Below are 15,943 nucleotides of genomic sequence, written 5' to 3'. Positions count from 1 at the left end.
AACACAAAGCCCCCAGAATAAAAAGACCAAGGGCCTCCGAAACACACCAATTAGACAAAAGAGCTCGTTATGCCTAAAGAGCTGTATTATATAAGACCACTCCTCCTCCTGAATCCTGCTCCACATCCGAACCTGAGGGGGACTGCGGGTCTGAGAGATCCTCTGGGTTCTCTGGAGACCAATCCAAATCACTCAGCACTTCTGTGGTGACCTAATTCTCCCTGCATCGCTTGGCCTCCAACACAGGCTCCTAGGGGCCCTCTGTTTGCTTGACCATCTGGGTCAAGCTCTGGAGCCAAAAAGGATTTAGACCCCACTGGGCCCCTCCTCCAGCAGGCGGGTCTTGAATGAACAGGAAAGAAAACTCCACCCCCATCCCTCAAAGCCCTGAGAAACTGCTACAGGAGAAAAACTAAGATGGCTGTGCTTGCCACTAAAGACATCAGAACCGAGGGTCCCAGTGTCTATGTGCTGGGAAGCTGAACAGCAGCATGGGCACCCCCTCCCCTCAGACACTGCATCCGGCTGGAAACAGGAGGGGCCAACTTTGGTCCAGGGCTCCAGTGTCTCTGCCATCTCCCTGCTCTCAAGGGTGAGTTTTTTTTTTTTTAAAGGTAAGATGCAAGGCAGACCTTTTTTTACTCAGTTTTATTCCCTTAAACCAGGCAGAACAGATTTTCTTTTTCAAACTGCCTGGAAGCGTGTTTTGGCAATGAAGGGAGGGGGACTCAACCCACTCCCCTCCGGCAAGGACTCTTGGGGTCAAGCCAACGCCTCACCCAGAGGCTGCTAAAATGTGTAGCTGAGGACACCATAGCGATACTCCGGGCTCTACCAGGACTGGTCCAAGGACCAAAACCTTGGGAGTGGCTGTTAGGCTCTATCAAGCTGTGCAGCCATAGACTGCAGAGCTGGGATTAAGACGGGGGACCAGGAGTACTGGCCTGAAACTACTGTTTGCTAGAGGAAGAGAAAATACTGGAGTTTTCCACCGAGTACCAGAAGGTTATACTGGTGAGTTCACTGGAAGAAATAAGTATTTCTCTACCTCCATCTGCTAGTAGGAGGGGATTACACTCATTCATTCAGAACGGTATGGCCCCAGATGACAAGGAATTATTCAGTGTTGTTAAAATGGTAGAGGATTTGCAAAAGGAGACTGGACATCTAAATGGCAGATTAAAGTTAATTTGGACCTGCACAAAGTGATGCACATAGGGAAAAATAATCAAGGTAACAAAATAAAGTTAGGAGTCACCACCCAAGAAAAAGATTTTGGAATCATTATGGATTCGATGTTGAAATTTTCAGTTCAGAGTTCAATAACTAAAAAATAAAGAATTATTGGAAAAGGGATGGAGAACAAAAACTGATATTATGCCTATATCTAGGTTCCAAATGAAACTGCACCTTCAGTATTGTGTGCAGATCTGGTTGCTCATCTCAAAAAGGATATAGTGTAACTAGAAACAGTTCAGAGAAGAGCAACAAAAATAAAAAGAGGCTATAACACCTTTATTATGAAGAAAAGCAAAACAGATTGGAGAAACGATGGGGGGTGGGATGAAAGAAGTTTGTAAAATAAGTGGAGTGGAATAGTTAACTAGGGAGCAGTTGATTAACCTTTCCGACATAAAAACGCAAGGACACTCCATAAATCTGATAACCAATAAATTGAAAATTAAGAAACATTTTTGTCATGCAGCATATAATTAAGCTGTGGAATCTGTTGCTGGAGGATGTGTACTAAGTAAATAACAAAGGACTTAAAAGACTTTTGGAGAAGTTCCTGGAGGAAACATCTATATAAATTATTAGCATCAAGACTTAGGAGAGCTATTGCTCATTCCTGAAAGTGAGTTATGAGAAACAGATATATTTTGGGGATATGTAAGGCACCTGTCACCCAGACTGGCCATTTTTAGACCTTGGTCTGACTCAGCATGGCTTTTGTGTTCTATTTTTAAAATGGCAAGGAAAAACATCTGAATCACCTAATCAATTGGAAAAAAAAACTCTGTTAACACCATTTAGCTGTCAAAACCCTGTGCTCCAATATTTTAACTGGTTATGTGAAGGGTTATTGCTCAATTAATAGTGACATAGGTATGGCTTCAGTTGAGCTATTTTTCCTAATTTAATTTTTTCCAAATATCTTCTTCTCTCCCCTTATATTTACTGCTTGTGATCATTATTTTGGTGATGAAATCTATTTTACTCTTGTCATTCCTATATGTTAACTTTCTGTACAATATCTAAAAATATTTTAAAAAGGAATGAAGTAGGGTAAAATCCTCAAATGCACAATTGCAAAAAAAACAAAAAACTGCAGACTGTAGATTTTCACATACCTCGTCAAGTTCACCAGCAATACTTCCACCACTCCCTATGGGCAGGTCAGCACTTTGGGTTTTTGCAGCTTTAGGTGTAGGCCCACGTCTGCTGGTGATTGCAAAAGCAGCTTGCTGGTGTCTGTACAATGTAATTATTCCTCTGTTCTTGGTGACAGTATGGTGCATGCCATCTCTCTCAAAGTTCAGTCCTACTACAAAAAAAAGTAACTCATGTTCTAGAACCAACAAAAGTACCTTTAGAATGTCAGATTATTACATGTGCATAAACTAATTTTTCTTGAAAGGGTGCAATATTTTCTTGAAGTTAAAAGTATCACATCAATTCACCTCATTCAGAAGTTAGGCAATTTGAAATCCCCCAGTCTAAGTATACAAGAGGTAAATACTTTATCCTCCTATAGGAGAAAAGAAGCTTTCTATACTTGACCCTGCCCACTTAGTTTTATAACACAACATATGATATTTATTTCAAATTAAAAGTTAACTTTGACAGATCCTGTTAATCTTGGAAAACAGAAATTTTAATGCAAAATCCCAAAATTCTGGGGATAATCAAAATGAAATTCTCTTTCATCTGCTGACTCAGAATGAAAAAGGTCTCCTTAACACAGTCTATGTTTACTGTATTCAATTTAGCTTAATGAAAGTTTCCATTCCTTTTTTTTTTTTTTAATGTATTTATTAACATTATCCAATATTTTACAAGACAATCCTCTTGTTCAGGAAAAGTATGTAATCTACAAAATATGTAAAAAAAATAATAATACAAACGGGGAAAAAAAAAGTGAAGCTTCACTTTTTTTTTTTCCTGTTTGTATTATTATTTTTTTACATATTTTGTAGAAAGCTTCCATTCCTTAGACTTCTCTGCGATTGAGTCATATATCTTCTGACTCCCCCCGCCCCTCCAACAAATGTGTGGGAAACCAAGAGAATTCTAATGTTATTTACTAGGTTTTGCCATCAATTTAGCTACAATTACATGCAGTAGGAGTTGGAACTGAAGAGTCTGATTCAGAGTCAAAGAGTTGGTATATCGACTCCACATCCCTGCCAGGGATGACAGCTAGACAGACAAGATAGGAATTCCTTGGAGACAGCAAAAGCAGCTACATTTAAAAAATACACTAAGTTTGGACAACACAAACTTCAGCATGAATTTTTACCCGCTTATAACAATCTGGTTTAGAATGGTCTGGAGAGAGCTTGGGGAAGTCAGTGCTTATATTGGGAAAAACAGCATGGAATCTATCTACCTGGACTAGCAACAATTTGAAACAGAATTCTAGGCTTGACGGACCTTTGGTTGGACCCCTATAGAAATTCTTATTTTCTAATGTTCATAAAGTAGTAAGTTTTCCTTTTTTGAAGAAGAGATGCCTTTATTAAAAAAAAAAAAAATACAAATATAAGAAGATAAGTGTTGCCATACTGGGACACCATCAAACCCAGTATCCTTTTTCCAACAGTGGCCAATCCAGGTCACAAGTACCTGGCATGATCCCAGAACAGTAAAACAGATTTTATGCTGCTTATCCTAGAAATAGGAAGCAGATTTTCCCAAGTCTATCTTAATAACAGCTTATACACTTTTCTTTTCCTTTTTTTCTTGTAGTTTGAAGTGGGTCTCTAACCCAATTGCACTTGATGGTCAGTTTTTCCTTCCCATGTCTTATCTGTGAATTCATCCCAGCTCTGTCATCCTATGTTTCTACCTTTCTTTCTTTTATTGTAAATTTTCTTGAACTAATATACACCACATTGTACCTGCGCTTGTGGGAAAATATGGGATAGAAATGCACTAAAATAAATAAATATTATCCTAACCTTTTTTTAACCCCATTAAGCTAACTGCATTTACTGCATTCTCTAGTAAAGAACTGCAGACTAATTACACGTTGAGTGAAGAAATATTTTCTCCAGTTTGTTTTAAATTTACTACTTGGTAGCTTCAATGCGTGCCCCTTACTCCTAGTATTTTTGAAAACAGTAAACAAGCGATTCACATCTACCTGTTCCACTCCACTCAGTATTTTATAGACCTCTATCATACATCCCCTCAGCCTTCTCTTCTGCGAGTTGAAGAGCCCTAGCCGCTTTAGCCTTTCCTCATTGGGAAGTTGTTCCATCCTTTTATCATTTTTGCCACCCTTCTCTATACCTTTTCTAATTCTGCTATATCTTTTCTGATATGCAGTAATCAGATCTACACACAGTATTCACGGTGCGGTTGCACCATGGAGCAATACAAAGGCATTATAACATTCTCATTTTTGTTTTCCATTCCTTTCCTAATAACTCTTAACATTGTATTTCCTTTCTTAACCGCTGCTGCATACTGAGCAGACGGTTTCAACCTATCAATGACACCTAGAACATTTTCCTGGTCGGTGACTCCTGAAGTAGAACCTTGCATTACATAGTTATAGTTTGGGTTCCTCTTTCCCACATGCATCACTTTGCACTTGCTTACATTAAGCATCATCTGCTATTTGGATGCCCAGTCTCCCAGTATAGTGAATGATACATACCTGTAGCAGGTGTTCTCCGAGGACAGCAGGCTGATTGTTCTCACGACTGGATGACGTCCGCGGCAGCCCCCACCAACCGGAACAAAACTTTGCGGGTGGTCCCGCACGAAGGGCACGCCCACCGCGCATGCGCGGCCGTCTTCCCGCCCGTGCGTGACCGTTCCTGATCAGTTGAATGACAAGCAAAAATGATTAAATGCAACTCCAAAGGGGAGGAGGGAGGGAAGGTGAGAACAATCAGCCTGCTGTCCTCGGAGAACACCTGCTACAGGTATGTATCATTCACTTTCTCCGAGGACAAGCAGGCTTGCTTGTTCTCACGACTGGGGTATCCCTAGCTCTCAGGCTCACTCAAAACAAGAACCCAGGTCAATTGAACCTCGCAACGGCGAGGCATAACAGAAATTGACCTACGAAGAACAACTAACTGAGAGTGCAGCCTGACCAGAATAATTCGGGTCCTGGAGGGTGGAGTTGGATTTACACCCCAAACAGATTCTGCAGCACCGACTGCCCGAACCGACTGTCACGTCGGGTATCCTGCTGGAGGCAGTAATGTGATGTGAATGTGTGGACAGATGACCACGTCGCAGCCTTGCAAATCTCTTCAATAGTGGCTGACTTCAAGTGGGCCACCGACGCTGCCATGGCTCTGACACTATGAGCCGTGACATGACCCTCAAAAGCCAGCCCAGCCTGGGCATAAGTGAAGGAAATGCAATCTGCTAGCCAATTGGAGATGGTGCGTTTCCCGACAGCGACCCCTATCCTGTTAGGGTCGAAAGAAACAAACAATTGGGCGGACTGTCTGTGGGGCTGTGTCCGCTCCAAGTAGAAGGCCAATGCTCTCTTGCAGTCCAATGTGTGCAACTGACGTTCAGCAGGGCGGGTATGCGGTCTGGGAAAGAATGTTGGCAAGACAATTGACTGGTTAAGATGGAACTCCGACACCACCTTCGGCAGGAACTTTGGGTGAGTGCGGAGCACTACTCTGTTGTGATGAAATTTGGTATACGGAGCATGAGCTACCAGGGCTTGAAGCTCACTGACCCTACGAGCTGAAGTAACCGCCACCAAGAAAATGACCTTCCAGGTCAAGTACTTCAGATGGCAGGTATTCAGTGGCTCAAAAGGAGGTTTCATCAGCTGGGTGAGGACGACGTTGAGATCCCATGACACTGTAGGAGGCTTGATAGGGGGCTTTGACAAAAGCAGGCCTCTCATGAATCGTACGACTAAAGGCTCTCCAGAGATGGCTTTACCTTCCACACGATAATGGTAAGCACTAATTGCACTAAGGTGATTCCTTACTGAGTTGGTCTTGAGGCCAGACTCTGATAAGTGCAGAAGGTATTCAAGCAGGTTCTGTGCAGGGCAAGAACGAGGTTCTAGGGCCTTGCTCTCACACCAAACGACAAACCTCCTCCACTTGAAAAAGTAACTCTTTTTAGTGGAATCCTTCCTAGAGGCAAGCAAGACACGGGAGACACCCTCAGACAGACCCAACGCAGCTAAGTCTACGCCCTCAACATCCAGGCCGTGAGAGCCAGGGACTGAAGGTTGGGGTGCAGCAACGCCCCGTCGTTCTGCGAAATGAGAGTCGGAAAACACTCCAATCTCCACGGTTCTTCGGAGGACAACTCCAGAAGAAGAGGGAACCAGATCTGACGGGGCCAAAAGGGCGCGATCAGAATCATGGTGCCGCGGTCTTGCTTGAGCTTCAGCAAGGTCTTCCCCACCAAAGGTATGGGAGGATAAGCATACAGGAGGCCGGTCCCCCAATAAAGGAGAAAGGCATCCGACGCTAGCCTGCCGTGTGTCTGAAGTCTGGAACAGAACAGAGGCAGCTTGTGGTTGGTCTGAGAGGCGAAAAGGTCCACCGAGGAAGTGCCCCACTCTCGGAAGATCTTGCGTACCACTCTGGAATGGAGCGACCACTCGTGCGGTTGCATGACTCTGCTCAGTCTGTCGGCCAGACTGTTGTTTACGCCTGCCAGGTATGTGGCTTGGAGGAGCATGCCGAACTGGCAAGCCCAACGCCATATCCAGACGGCTTCCTGACACAGGGGGGCGAGATCCGGTGCCCCCCTGCTTGTTGACGTAATACATTGCAACCTGATTGTCTGTCCGAATTTCGATAATTTGACCGGACAGCCGATCTCTGAAAGCCTTCAGTGCGTTCCAGATCGCTTGGAGCTCCAGGAGGTTGATCTGAAGATCCTTTTCCTGGAGGGACCACAGTCCCTGGGTGTGAAGCCCATTGACATGAGCTCCCCACCCCAGACGAGATGCATCCGTCGTCAGCACCTTCGTGGGCTGTGGAATTTGGAATGGACGTCCCAGGGTCAAATTGGTCCGAATGGTCCACCAGTGCAGTGAAGTGCGGCAACTGGGGGAGAGGCGGATGACATCTTCTAGATTCCCGGTGGCTTGAAACCACTGGGAAGCTAGGGTCCATTGAGCAGATCTCATGTGAAGACGAGCCATGGGAGTCACATGAACTGTGGAGGCCATATGACCCAGAAGTCTCAACATCTGCCGAGCTGTGATCTGCTGAGACGCTCTGGTTCGTGAAGCCAGGGCCAGGAGGTTGTTGGCCCTCGCTTCGGGAAGGAAGGCCTGAGCCATCTGGGTATTCAGCAGAGCTCCTATGAAATTCCAGAGACTGGGCTGGCTGGAGATGGGACTTTGGGTAATTTATCACAAACCCCAGCAGCTCCAGGAGTTGAATAGTGCACTGCATGGACCGGAGAGCTCCTGCCTCCGAGGTGTTCTTGACCAGCCAATCGTCGAGATATGGGAACACGTGCACTCCCAGCTTGCGTAGATACGCCGCTACCACCACAAGGCACTTTGTAAACACCCGTGGGGCAGAGGCGAGCCCAAAGGGCAGCACACAATACTGAAAGTGCCGTGCGCCCAGGCGGAATCTGAGATACTGTCTGTGAGCTGGCAGTATCGGGATGTGAGTGTATGCGTCCTTTAAATTCAAGGAACATAGCCAATCGTTTTTTGAATCATTGGCAGAAGGGTGCCCAAGGAAAGCATCCTGAACTTTTCTTTGACCAGGAATTTGTTCAGGCCTCTCAGGTCTAGGATGGGACGCATCCCCCCTGTTTTCTTTTCCACAAGGAAGTACCTGGAATAGAATCCCTGCCCTTCCTGCCCGGGTGGTACGAGCTTGACCGCATTGGCGCTGAGAAGGGCGGAGAGTTCCTCTGCAAGTACCTGCTTGTGATGGGAGCTGAAGGATTGAACTCCCGGAGGACAATTTGGTGGCAGGGAGGCCAAATTCAGGGCGTATCCGCACCGCACTATTTGGAGAACCCACTGGTCGGAGGTTATGAGAGGCCACCTTTGGTGAAAAAATTTTAACCTCCCTCCGACCGGCAGATCGTCCGGTACGGACACTTTGAGGGCGGCTATGTTCCCATGGATCCAGTCAAAAGCTCGCCCCCGGCTTTTGCTGTGGAGGCACAGGGGGCTGCTTAGGCGCACGCTGTTGACGAGAACGAGCGCGCTGGGACTGTCCCTGTGCCTGACGAGGCCTTCGGGCCGGCTGGGTGTACCTACGCTTGGGAAAAGCATAGGGCGCAGCCTGCTGGGCCCGGGAAAAACGTCCACCTGCTGAGGTGGATGCTGAAGGCGCCCGGTGGGAGAGCTTGTCGAGGGCAGTTTCCCGCTGATGCAGTTGGTCCACCAGCTGCTCGACCTTCTCACCAAAAATATTATCCCCCCGGCAAGGGACGTCGGCCAGTCTCTGCTGGGTGTGGTAGTCCAGGTCAGAGGCACGCAGCCATGAGAGCCTGCGCATCACTATACCTTGGGCACGAGATGCCACGTCACAGGTGTCATATATACCCCTGGACAGGAACTTTCTGCACGCCTTCAGCTGCCTGACCACCTCCTGAAAAGGCCTGGACTGCTCCGGCGGGAGCTTGTCAACCAGGTCCGCTTCACATTATTCCGCATGTGGATGCTCGTGTAGAGCTGGTAAGACTGGATGCGGGTCACGAGCATGGAAGATTGGTAGGCCTTCCTCCCAAACGAGTCCAGAGTGCGAGACTCCCGCCCCGGGGGCGCCGAGGCGGTATCCCTCGAACTCCGTGCCCTCTTGAGAGCAGAGTCCACGACCGCCGAGTCATGAGGCAATTGGGGCCACATTAACTCTGGGTCCGAGTGGATTCTGTATTGGGACTCTGCTTTCTTGGGGATGGTGGGATTAGATAGTGGTCTCACCCAGTTCCGAAGCAGTGTCTCTTTGAGGACATTGTGCAACGGTACTGTGGAGGACTCTCTAGGTGGTGATGGATAATCGAGGACCTCGAGCGTCTCAGCCCTCGGCTCATCCACAGAGACCCCGGGGAAGGGAATGCATATAGACATGTCCCTGACAAAGGAGGCAAAGGAGAGGCTCTCAGGAGGCGAGAGCTTTCTCTCTGGTGAAGGCGTGGGGTCGGAAGGAAGGCCCACAGACTCCTCTGAGGAGAAATATCTGGGGTCCTCCTCCTCCCCCCACGAGGCCTCTTCCTCGGTGTCGGACATAAGCTTGTGCAGCTGAGTCCTCAACCGGGCCCGGCTCGACGTCGAGGCACCGAGGCCTCGGTGTCGTCGAGCGGTGGACTCCCGCGCCGGCGGGGATGAAGCTCCCTCCATCAACGTCGACGGGGACTCCACCTGCGTGGCGGTCGAGACCGGCACCGCAAGCAGCATCGGCATCAAAGGCCTCGGCACCGGGCTAGAGCTCGCCGGCGCCACAGTCAACGGCGCCGAGGGCGCAAGCACCCCCGGCGCCGGCACAGTCTGGCGCATCAGCCCTTCCAGGATCCCCGGAAGGATGGCTCGGAGGCACTCAGGAAAGACGGGGGGGCCGGTAGAGGCGTCGGTGCCGGAAGCTGCTTGGGTCCAGGAGACTGCACCAAAGTGCTGGGACCCTGACGCGGCGGTACCTCTACTACAGAGGGGGACCTCTCCTCTCGACGCTTTCTCGGCGTCGACTCCTCTCCGGCGCCGGGGGCCGGATGCATCGATGGCGACCGATGACGGTGCTTCTTTGTTTTCTTGCGATGCCCGTCATCGGCGCTTGGTGGAATTGAGGAGGAGGAGGTCGATCCCCCTCGGCCTCGAGGGACCGGGTCCGACAGGGTTCGGTCCCGAGGGCCCTGGGTAGAGGGAGTGACCAGGGCCGATTGCCCACGCGGTCTCTCACCCCTGCCATCACCGGCGGGCCGGCGGGACCTGTGCTCCTGGGGTCGATGCCATCAGTGCCGATTTCGCGGACATCGATACCGGTACCGAAGAACCGGCCGTCGATACCGATGCCGTCGAGGTCGACGTCGAGGGGCCGGCGCAAGTTCCAAAAAGACGGTACCGAAGAACTTGCCTCGCTACTTGAGTCCGTTTCCGGAGACCAAGACATAAAGTACACGACTTGGTATCGTGCTCCGGCCCGAGGCACTGGAGGCACCAAGCGTGAGTGTCGGTCTGCGAGATAGGCCGGCCGTACCGACCACACTTCTTAAATCCACTCGGGACCTTCGAGGACATCGACGGAAAAATCGCGTCGGTGAAATCAAAGTCGTCGATGGTGGCGGTAAAATCACACCTCGAAAAGAAATCGACCGCGCAGCCACAAGGCCGCAACACAACGCCCCCGCTAAAAAATGAGGGGAAACAAGTACAGCGCGTTTTTTTTTTTTTGAGAAAACTAAAGAACAAACGCGGCAATGAAAATAAACGAAATTAAAAGGAAGATTCGCGAACAACGCGATCCTGTTTCCGGGGCTGACAACGAGAGAGCCGTTACACGTCTTTCTCCAGGTGCGGAAAGAAAAAGACTGAGCGGGAACGGTCACGCACGGGCGGGAAGACGGCCGCGCATGCGCGGTGGGCGTGCCCTGCGTGCGGGACCGCCCGCGAAGTTTTGTTCCGGTTGGTGGGGGCTGCCGCGGACGTCACCCAGTCGTGAGAACAAGCAGCCTGCTTGTCCACGGAGAACGTAAGGTCTTCCTGCAATTTTTTCACAATTCTCTTGCAATTTAACAATGTTGAATAACTTTGCCTCATCAACAAATTTAATTACCTCACTAGTTATTCCCACCTCTAGATCATTTATAAATGTTAAAAAGCAGTGGTCCCAGCACAAACCACAGACAACCCCATTATCTACTCTTCTCCATTGAGAATGCTGACCATTTAACCCTGCTCTCTTTTAACCAGTTCTTAATCCACAATAGAACATTACCTCCTATCCCATGACTTTCTAATTTCCTCAGGAGTCTTTAATGAGGTACTCTGTCAAATGCCTTTGAAAATCTTGATACACAATATCAACCGGCTCACCTCTTTATCCACGTTTATTCACCCCTTCAAAGAAATGTAGCAGTTTGGTGAGGCAATATTTCCCTTGGCTAAATCCAAGTTGGCTTTGTCATTAATTCATGCTTATATAAGAACATAATAGCCATACTGGGTCAGATCAATGGTCCCGTCTAGCCTAGTATCCTGCTTCCAACAGTGGCCAATCCAGGTTAACAAGTACGTGGCAGAAACCAAAATCCCAAGAAAAGTGGTGGCTTCCACCATGTCTATCTCAATATTAGATTATGGACTTTTCCTTCAGGAACTTATCTAAACCTTTTTTTAAAACCTAGATACGCTAACTGTTGCTACCACATTCTCCGGCAACGAGTTCCAGAGCTTAACTATTTGTTCAGTGAAAAAATATTTCCTCCAATTTATTTTAAAAGTATTTCCATGTAACTTCCTTGAGTGTCCCCCTAGTCTTTGTACTTTTGGAATGAGTACAAAATTGATTTACTCCTACTCGTTCTACACCACTCAGGATCTTGTAGACCTCAATCATATCTCCCCTCATCTGTCTCTTTTCCAAGCTGAAGAGCCCTAAACTTGTTTAGCCTTTCCTCATATGAGAGGAGTTCCATCCCCTTTATCATTTTGGTCGCTCTTCTTTGAATCTTTTCTAATTCCACTATATCTTTTTTTGAGATATGGCAGCCAGAATTGAACGTAACACTCATGGTGAGGTCGCACCATGTTGCAATACAGAGGCATTATAATATTCTTGGTCTTGCTTATGTATATGGCTCTGTAATTTTTTTCTTTATAATAGCCTCTACTATTTTGGCTGCACCGATGTCAGGCTCACTGGTTTATAATTTCCTGGATCACCTCTAGAACCCTTTTAAAAAATTGGTATTCCAATTGGCCACCCTCCAATCTTTTTTTTCTCTTTTTTATTTTTATTCAAAAATCAACAGAGCAACACACATTGCAACAAGTAACGATTAAACGTGCCAATCAAAATAAGTCAGACCATTACTCTTTGGTATAATACATCAGGTAACCCAGGAACTGCAAAGTATGCTGAAGCCCCAACCTCCTTAAGTAGGAGCTCTGGGTAAGTACAGCTGGCCAAGATCAAAACTAAAAGGGGGGGAAAAAAAGAATAATCAGTCACTTGTCCCCATGTTCTGTTCGCCTGATGGTAAATGGCTTCAAAATGTTGAATAAATTTTTTGTTGTGTCACAAGGCAGTCAGTTTAGACATAAGGTAGACATATTCTATGTTTAGCAGAAGTTGTCAGCGCTTGGGTAGTTTGCTTCCAGGCTGCTGCCAAGGCTATTCTGCCAGCTGTAAGGTTGGTAAAAGCCAATTTGCAGAACTTGCCCAGCAACCTTGGAGGTTTAATGTTAAAGCAACCAAATCCCATTGAGGATGGCAAGAATAGGCCAAGAATCTCTATTACCAAGCCAAACTCCATTGTCCAGTAACACTGACACTGGGCAGGAACACCAAATATGGAGAAAAGTACCTCGTGCCCCACATCCTTGTCCAGTAACACTGACACTGGGCAGGAACACCAAATATGGAGAAAAGTACCTCGTGTCCCACATCCTTGCTAACATAAATCAGAGGAGGAAAGGTAAATGGATATGAGAATGGTCCGGGGTATAATACCACATGTACATATTTTATACCCATTTTCCACCAAGTCACTAGCCACAGACACTTAACCTTTTAAAGATTTTTCTCCCATACCCATAAGGTATACTCCCCCCCCACCAATGCAGTCTTCCAGAAACAAATATATTTCCATAGGGGATGCAGTCTGTTGAATAAGAGCTTGGTAAAATTGGGAAACACATCTCCTGCTACTATTTCCATTCAAAGCATAATCAAAGAGCATCTCTGCCTCTCGGGAGTTCTGGAAGAGCTCGTCTGCGTATAAAATCTGAAATTTGGCGAAAATGAAACTGATCTCTCTGGGTCAGGTCACATTCTTCTTCCAATTCTGCAAATGGAAACAGTGCCCCCTCTTCCACTTAGTGGCACAACTGTGACGACCCCTGAGCCACCCAGTCCCGGTACCTAGGGTCACTATGACCTGGCACAAACCCCTCAGCCACCTCTAGAGGGATAGCCCTAAAATATACCTGCCAAGGAAAAAAAACAGCTTCCGAGTCCGCACCCAAGTTCCCACGGTGAAAGCCGTGCAGATGATTCACCTCCCACTTTCAAAGCTCAAAATTCAGGTAAGGGGGAGCTGAGCGATGGGTGATGTTGTCATATCCCCTACTACATGCTGTTCCATACGTACCCAGCTCTTATGTATGTTCCACTGCCACACCACCAGATATTTTAATTGGGCTGCTACATAATATTATTGAAAATTGGGGACTGTCATCCTCGCTTTGTCCTCTTTTGGAAGAGAGTCGATCTACCCACCCATGTGGGTTTATGCTTCCAGATATATTGGAAAATATATATATCCAAAAAGGCAAAACATCTTCAAAACCAATCAAACTTGATAATATAAAACAATCGTCATATGGTGTAAACTCATCCTTCTGAAAAGCTGAACCACAATATATTCCAATATAACAATCTTCAGCAATCAGTCTTCAATATATAATATTCAATGCATTTGCTGGATCCTAACAGGGTAACAACATGGACCATGTTACGCTTGGCGCTTTTTCAAGGAAACCAATAAATGATTTCACATAAATACAGCATGGTCTCCTCATTGCAGCTTTAAAGCAGTCCGTGGAGAATGCTCATTTTTGATAGCTCTGCATTTTCCAGATATATTGGAATACTCGCCGATGGACAGTCCGAAAACATTTATCCGGCAAAGCAATCGGAAGATCTACAAACAGATAGAACAGTTTGAGTAGTAATCATCATCGCAATGGCGTGGACTCTACCCAATCAGGATATAGGCAGATGTTTCCATATCTCCAAATCAGCCCACAGAGATTGCAAAAGAGATGGATAATTAGCCTCATAAAGAGGCCTCCAAGTTTTGGTGACATGAATCCCCAAATACCTAAGGGGCTCTGAAGCCCAATGGAAAGGGTAATGAGACTGTATCCATGAGACATCTGACCACATTTACCATGCTTGATTTTAAAGATAAATTACATATTACTAACTCTTCAAGTTCATTTATTTATTTATTGCATTTGTATCCCACATTTTCCCACCTCTTTGCAGGCTCAATGTGACTTTTTCAATTCTATCAGTAATCTGGGATGTATGCCATATGGTTCAAGTGATTTGCTACTCTTCAGTTTGTCAATTACCTCATTACATCTTCCAGGTTTACAGAGATTTGATTCAGTTACTCTGATTCATCAGTACTAAATACCATTCCTAGCACTGGTCTCTCTCTCACACCTTCCTCGGTGAAGACCGAAGCAAAGAATTCATTTAATCTCTCCACTATGACCTTGTCTTGCCTGAGGCTCCATTCACCCCTCTGTCACTTCAACTGATTCTTTTACTGGCTTCTAATATACCTAAAAAAGTTTTTACTATGTATTTTTGCCTTATCAGCGCTTTGCATTTGATTTGCCATTCCTTATGCTGTTTCCTATTATTTTCTGAAGGACGTTTTTGTATATCTAATACTTTTTAACCATGCCGGCTGTCATTTGGCCTTCTTGCCTCCTTTTCAAATACATGAATATATTATTATTTATGGCATTTATATCCCACATTTATATTCCACATTATTCCCACCCACAGGCAGGCTCAATGTGGCGTACAATAGTCTATTAAGCAACAATAGTACAAAATACAGTAATTAGTGTCGTAGGAGGGAAAGAGGACCAACAGGAGGGAGAGGTAGAGAGAAGGTGACAATTAGTCGCTATGGCAGCCATGGCTCAGAAGGATGCGACACCAGGAGGGCTCATGGCATATGCTGTACCGAAAAGGAAGGTCTTGAGCCGCTTCTTAAAGGTCGGGTGATCTGGGGTGAATTTGACCACTTAGGGCAGCCCGTTCCAGAATTGTGGGCTTCCAGATTAGTATTTTTGAACAGCATCCCAAGCCTGATTTAAGTTTTTGACCTTTGCAGCTGCTCCTCTAAGTTTTCTTTTTACTACTCTCCTCATTTTTGCCTGTATTTACTAAGCGGCGCTATGGGCGTGTTAGAATTTTTAATGCACATAAATGGTGTACACGCGTTACACGCTAACGCGCCCATAGAAATGTATAGGCGCATTAGCGTTTCATGCACCTTAAATTTACAGGCATGTTAAAAACGCTAACGTACCTTAGTAAACATACCCATTTGCAAGTTTCCTTTTTCAAAGTTAAATGCTAATGTATTGGATTTCCTGTGTGTACTTACTACCGAACTACCTCCAAAAGCACTTATGCAAATGTATACCTGTTCCAAGGCAAGTGTAAATATGTGCTTGCACTCTTATGTACTTTTTCAACTTTTCATCACATTTTTCAAAAAGTAACAGCAAATGTAACGAAAGAATTAAAATAAAAATATTGCATAAAAAAAAAAACTATACAATAAAATACCGCAGGATGGAAGAAGCAACATTTATTAGAACTAAACTCCAGTAAACATATCGAAGATATAGAGAGAAAACGCCTCCCCTTAAATAATAAAGGAGCCCCTTTACTAAAGCTTATCATGTGCTAAATGCTGCATGTCCTATTTTATACCCATGGGTCACTTAACATACGTTAATGTCTGTTAGCACGCACTAAGCTTTAGTAAAAGAGCC

General features: G+C 46.0%; 1 protein-coding gene across 1 annotated transcript in view; it reads right to left on the bottom strand.

Moving 5' to 3' along the window:
• BTAF1 (B-TFIID TATA-box binding protein associated factor 1) overlaps positions 1–15,943 on the bottom strand; it is a 620,170-nt gene that overhangs the window by 223,470 nt on the left and 380,757 nt on the right. The window contains 1 exon segment of the mRNA XM_030204965.1: positions 2,352–2,542. Coding sequence (XP_030060825.1) covers positions 2,352–2,542 — 191 coding nt within the window.

The sequence above is a fragment of the Microcaecilia unicolor genome, chromosome 5, assembly GCF_901765095.1.
Source record: "Microcaecilia unicolor chromosome 5, aMicUni1.1, whole genome shotgun sequence".
NCBI lineage: Eukaryota > Metazoa > Chordata > Amphibia > Gymnophiona > Siphonopidae > Microcaecilia > Microcaecilia unicolor.
The sequence above is the reverse complement of the archived record's forward strand: the minus strand, read 5'-3'. Positions and strand labels throughout refer to the sequence as shown.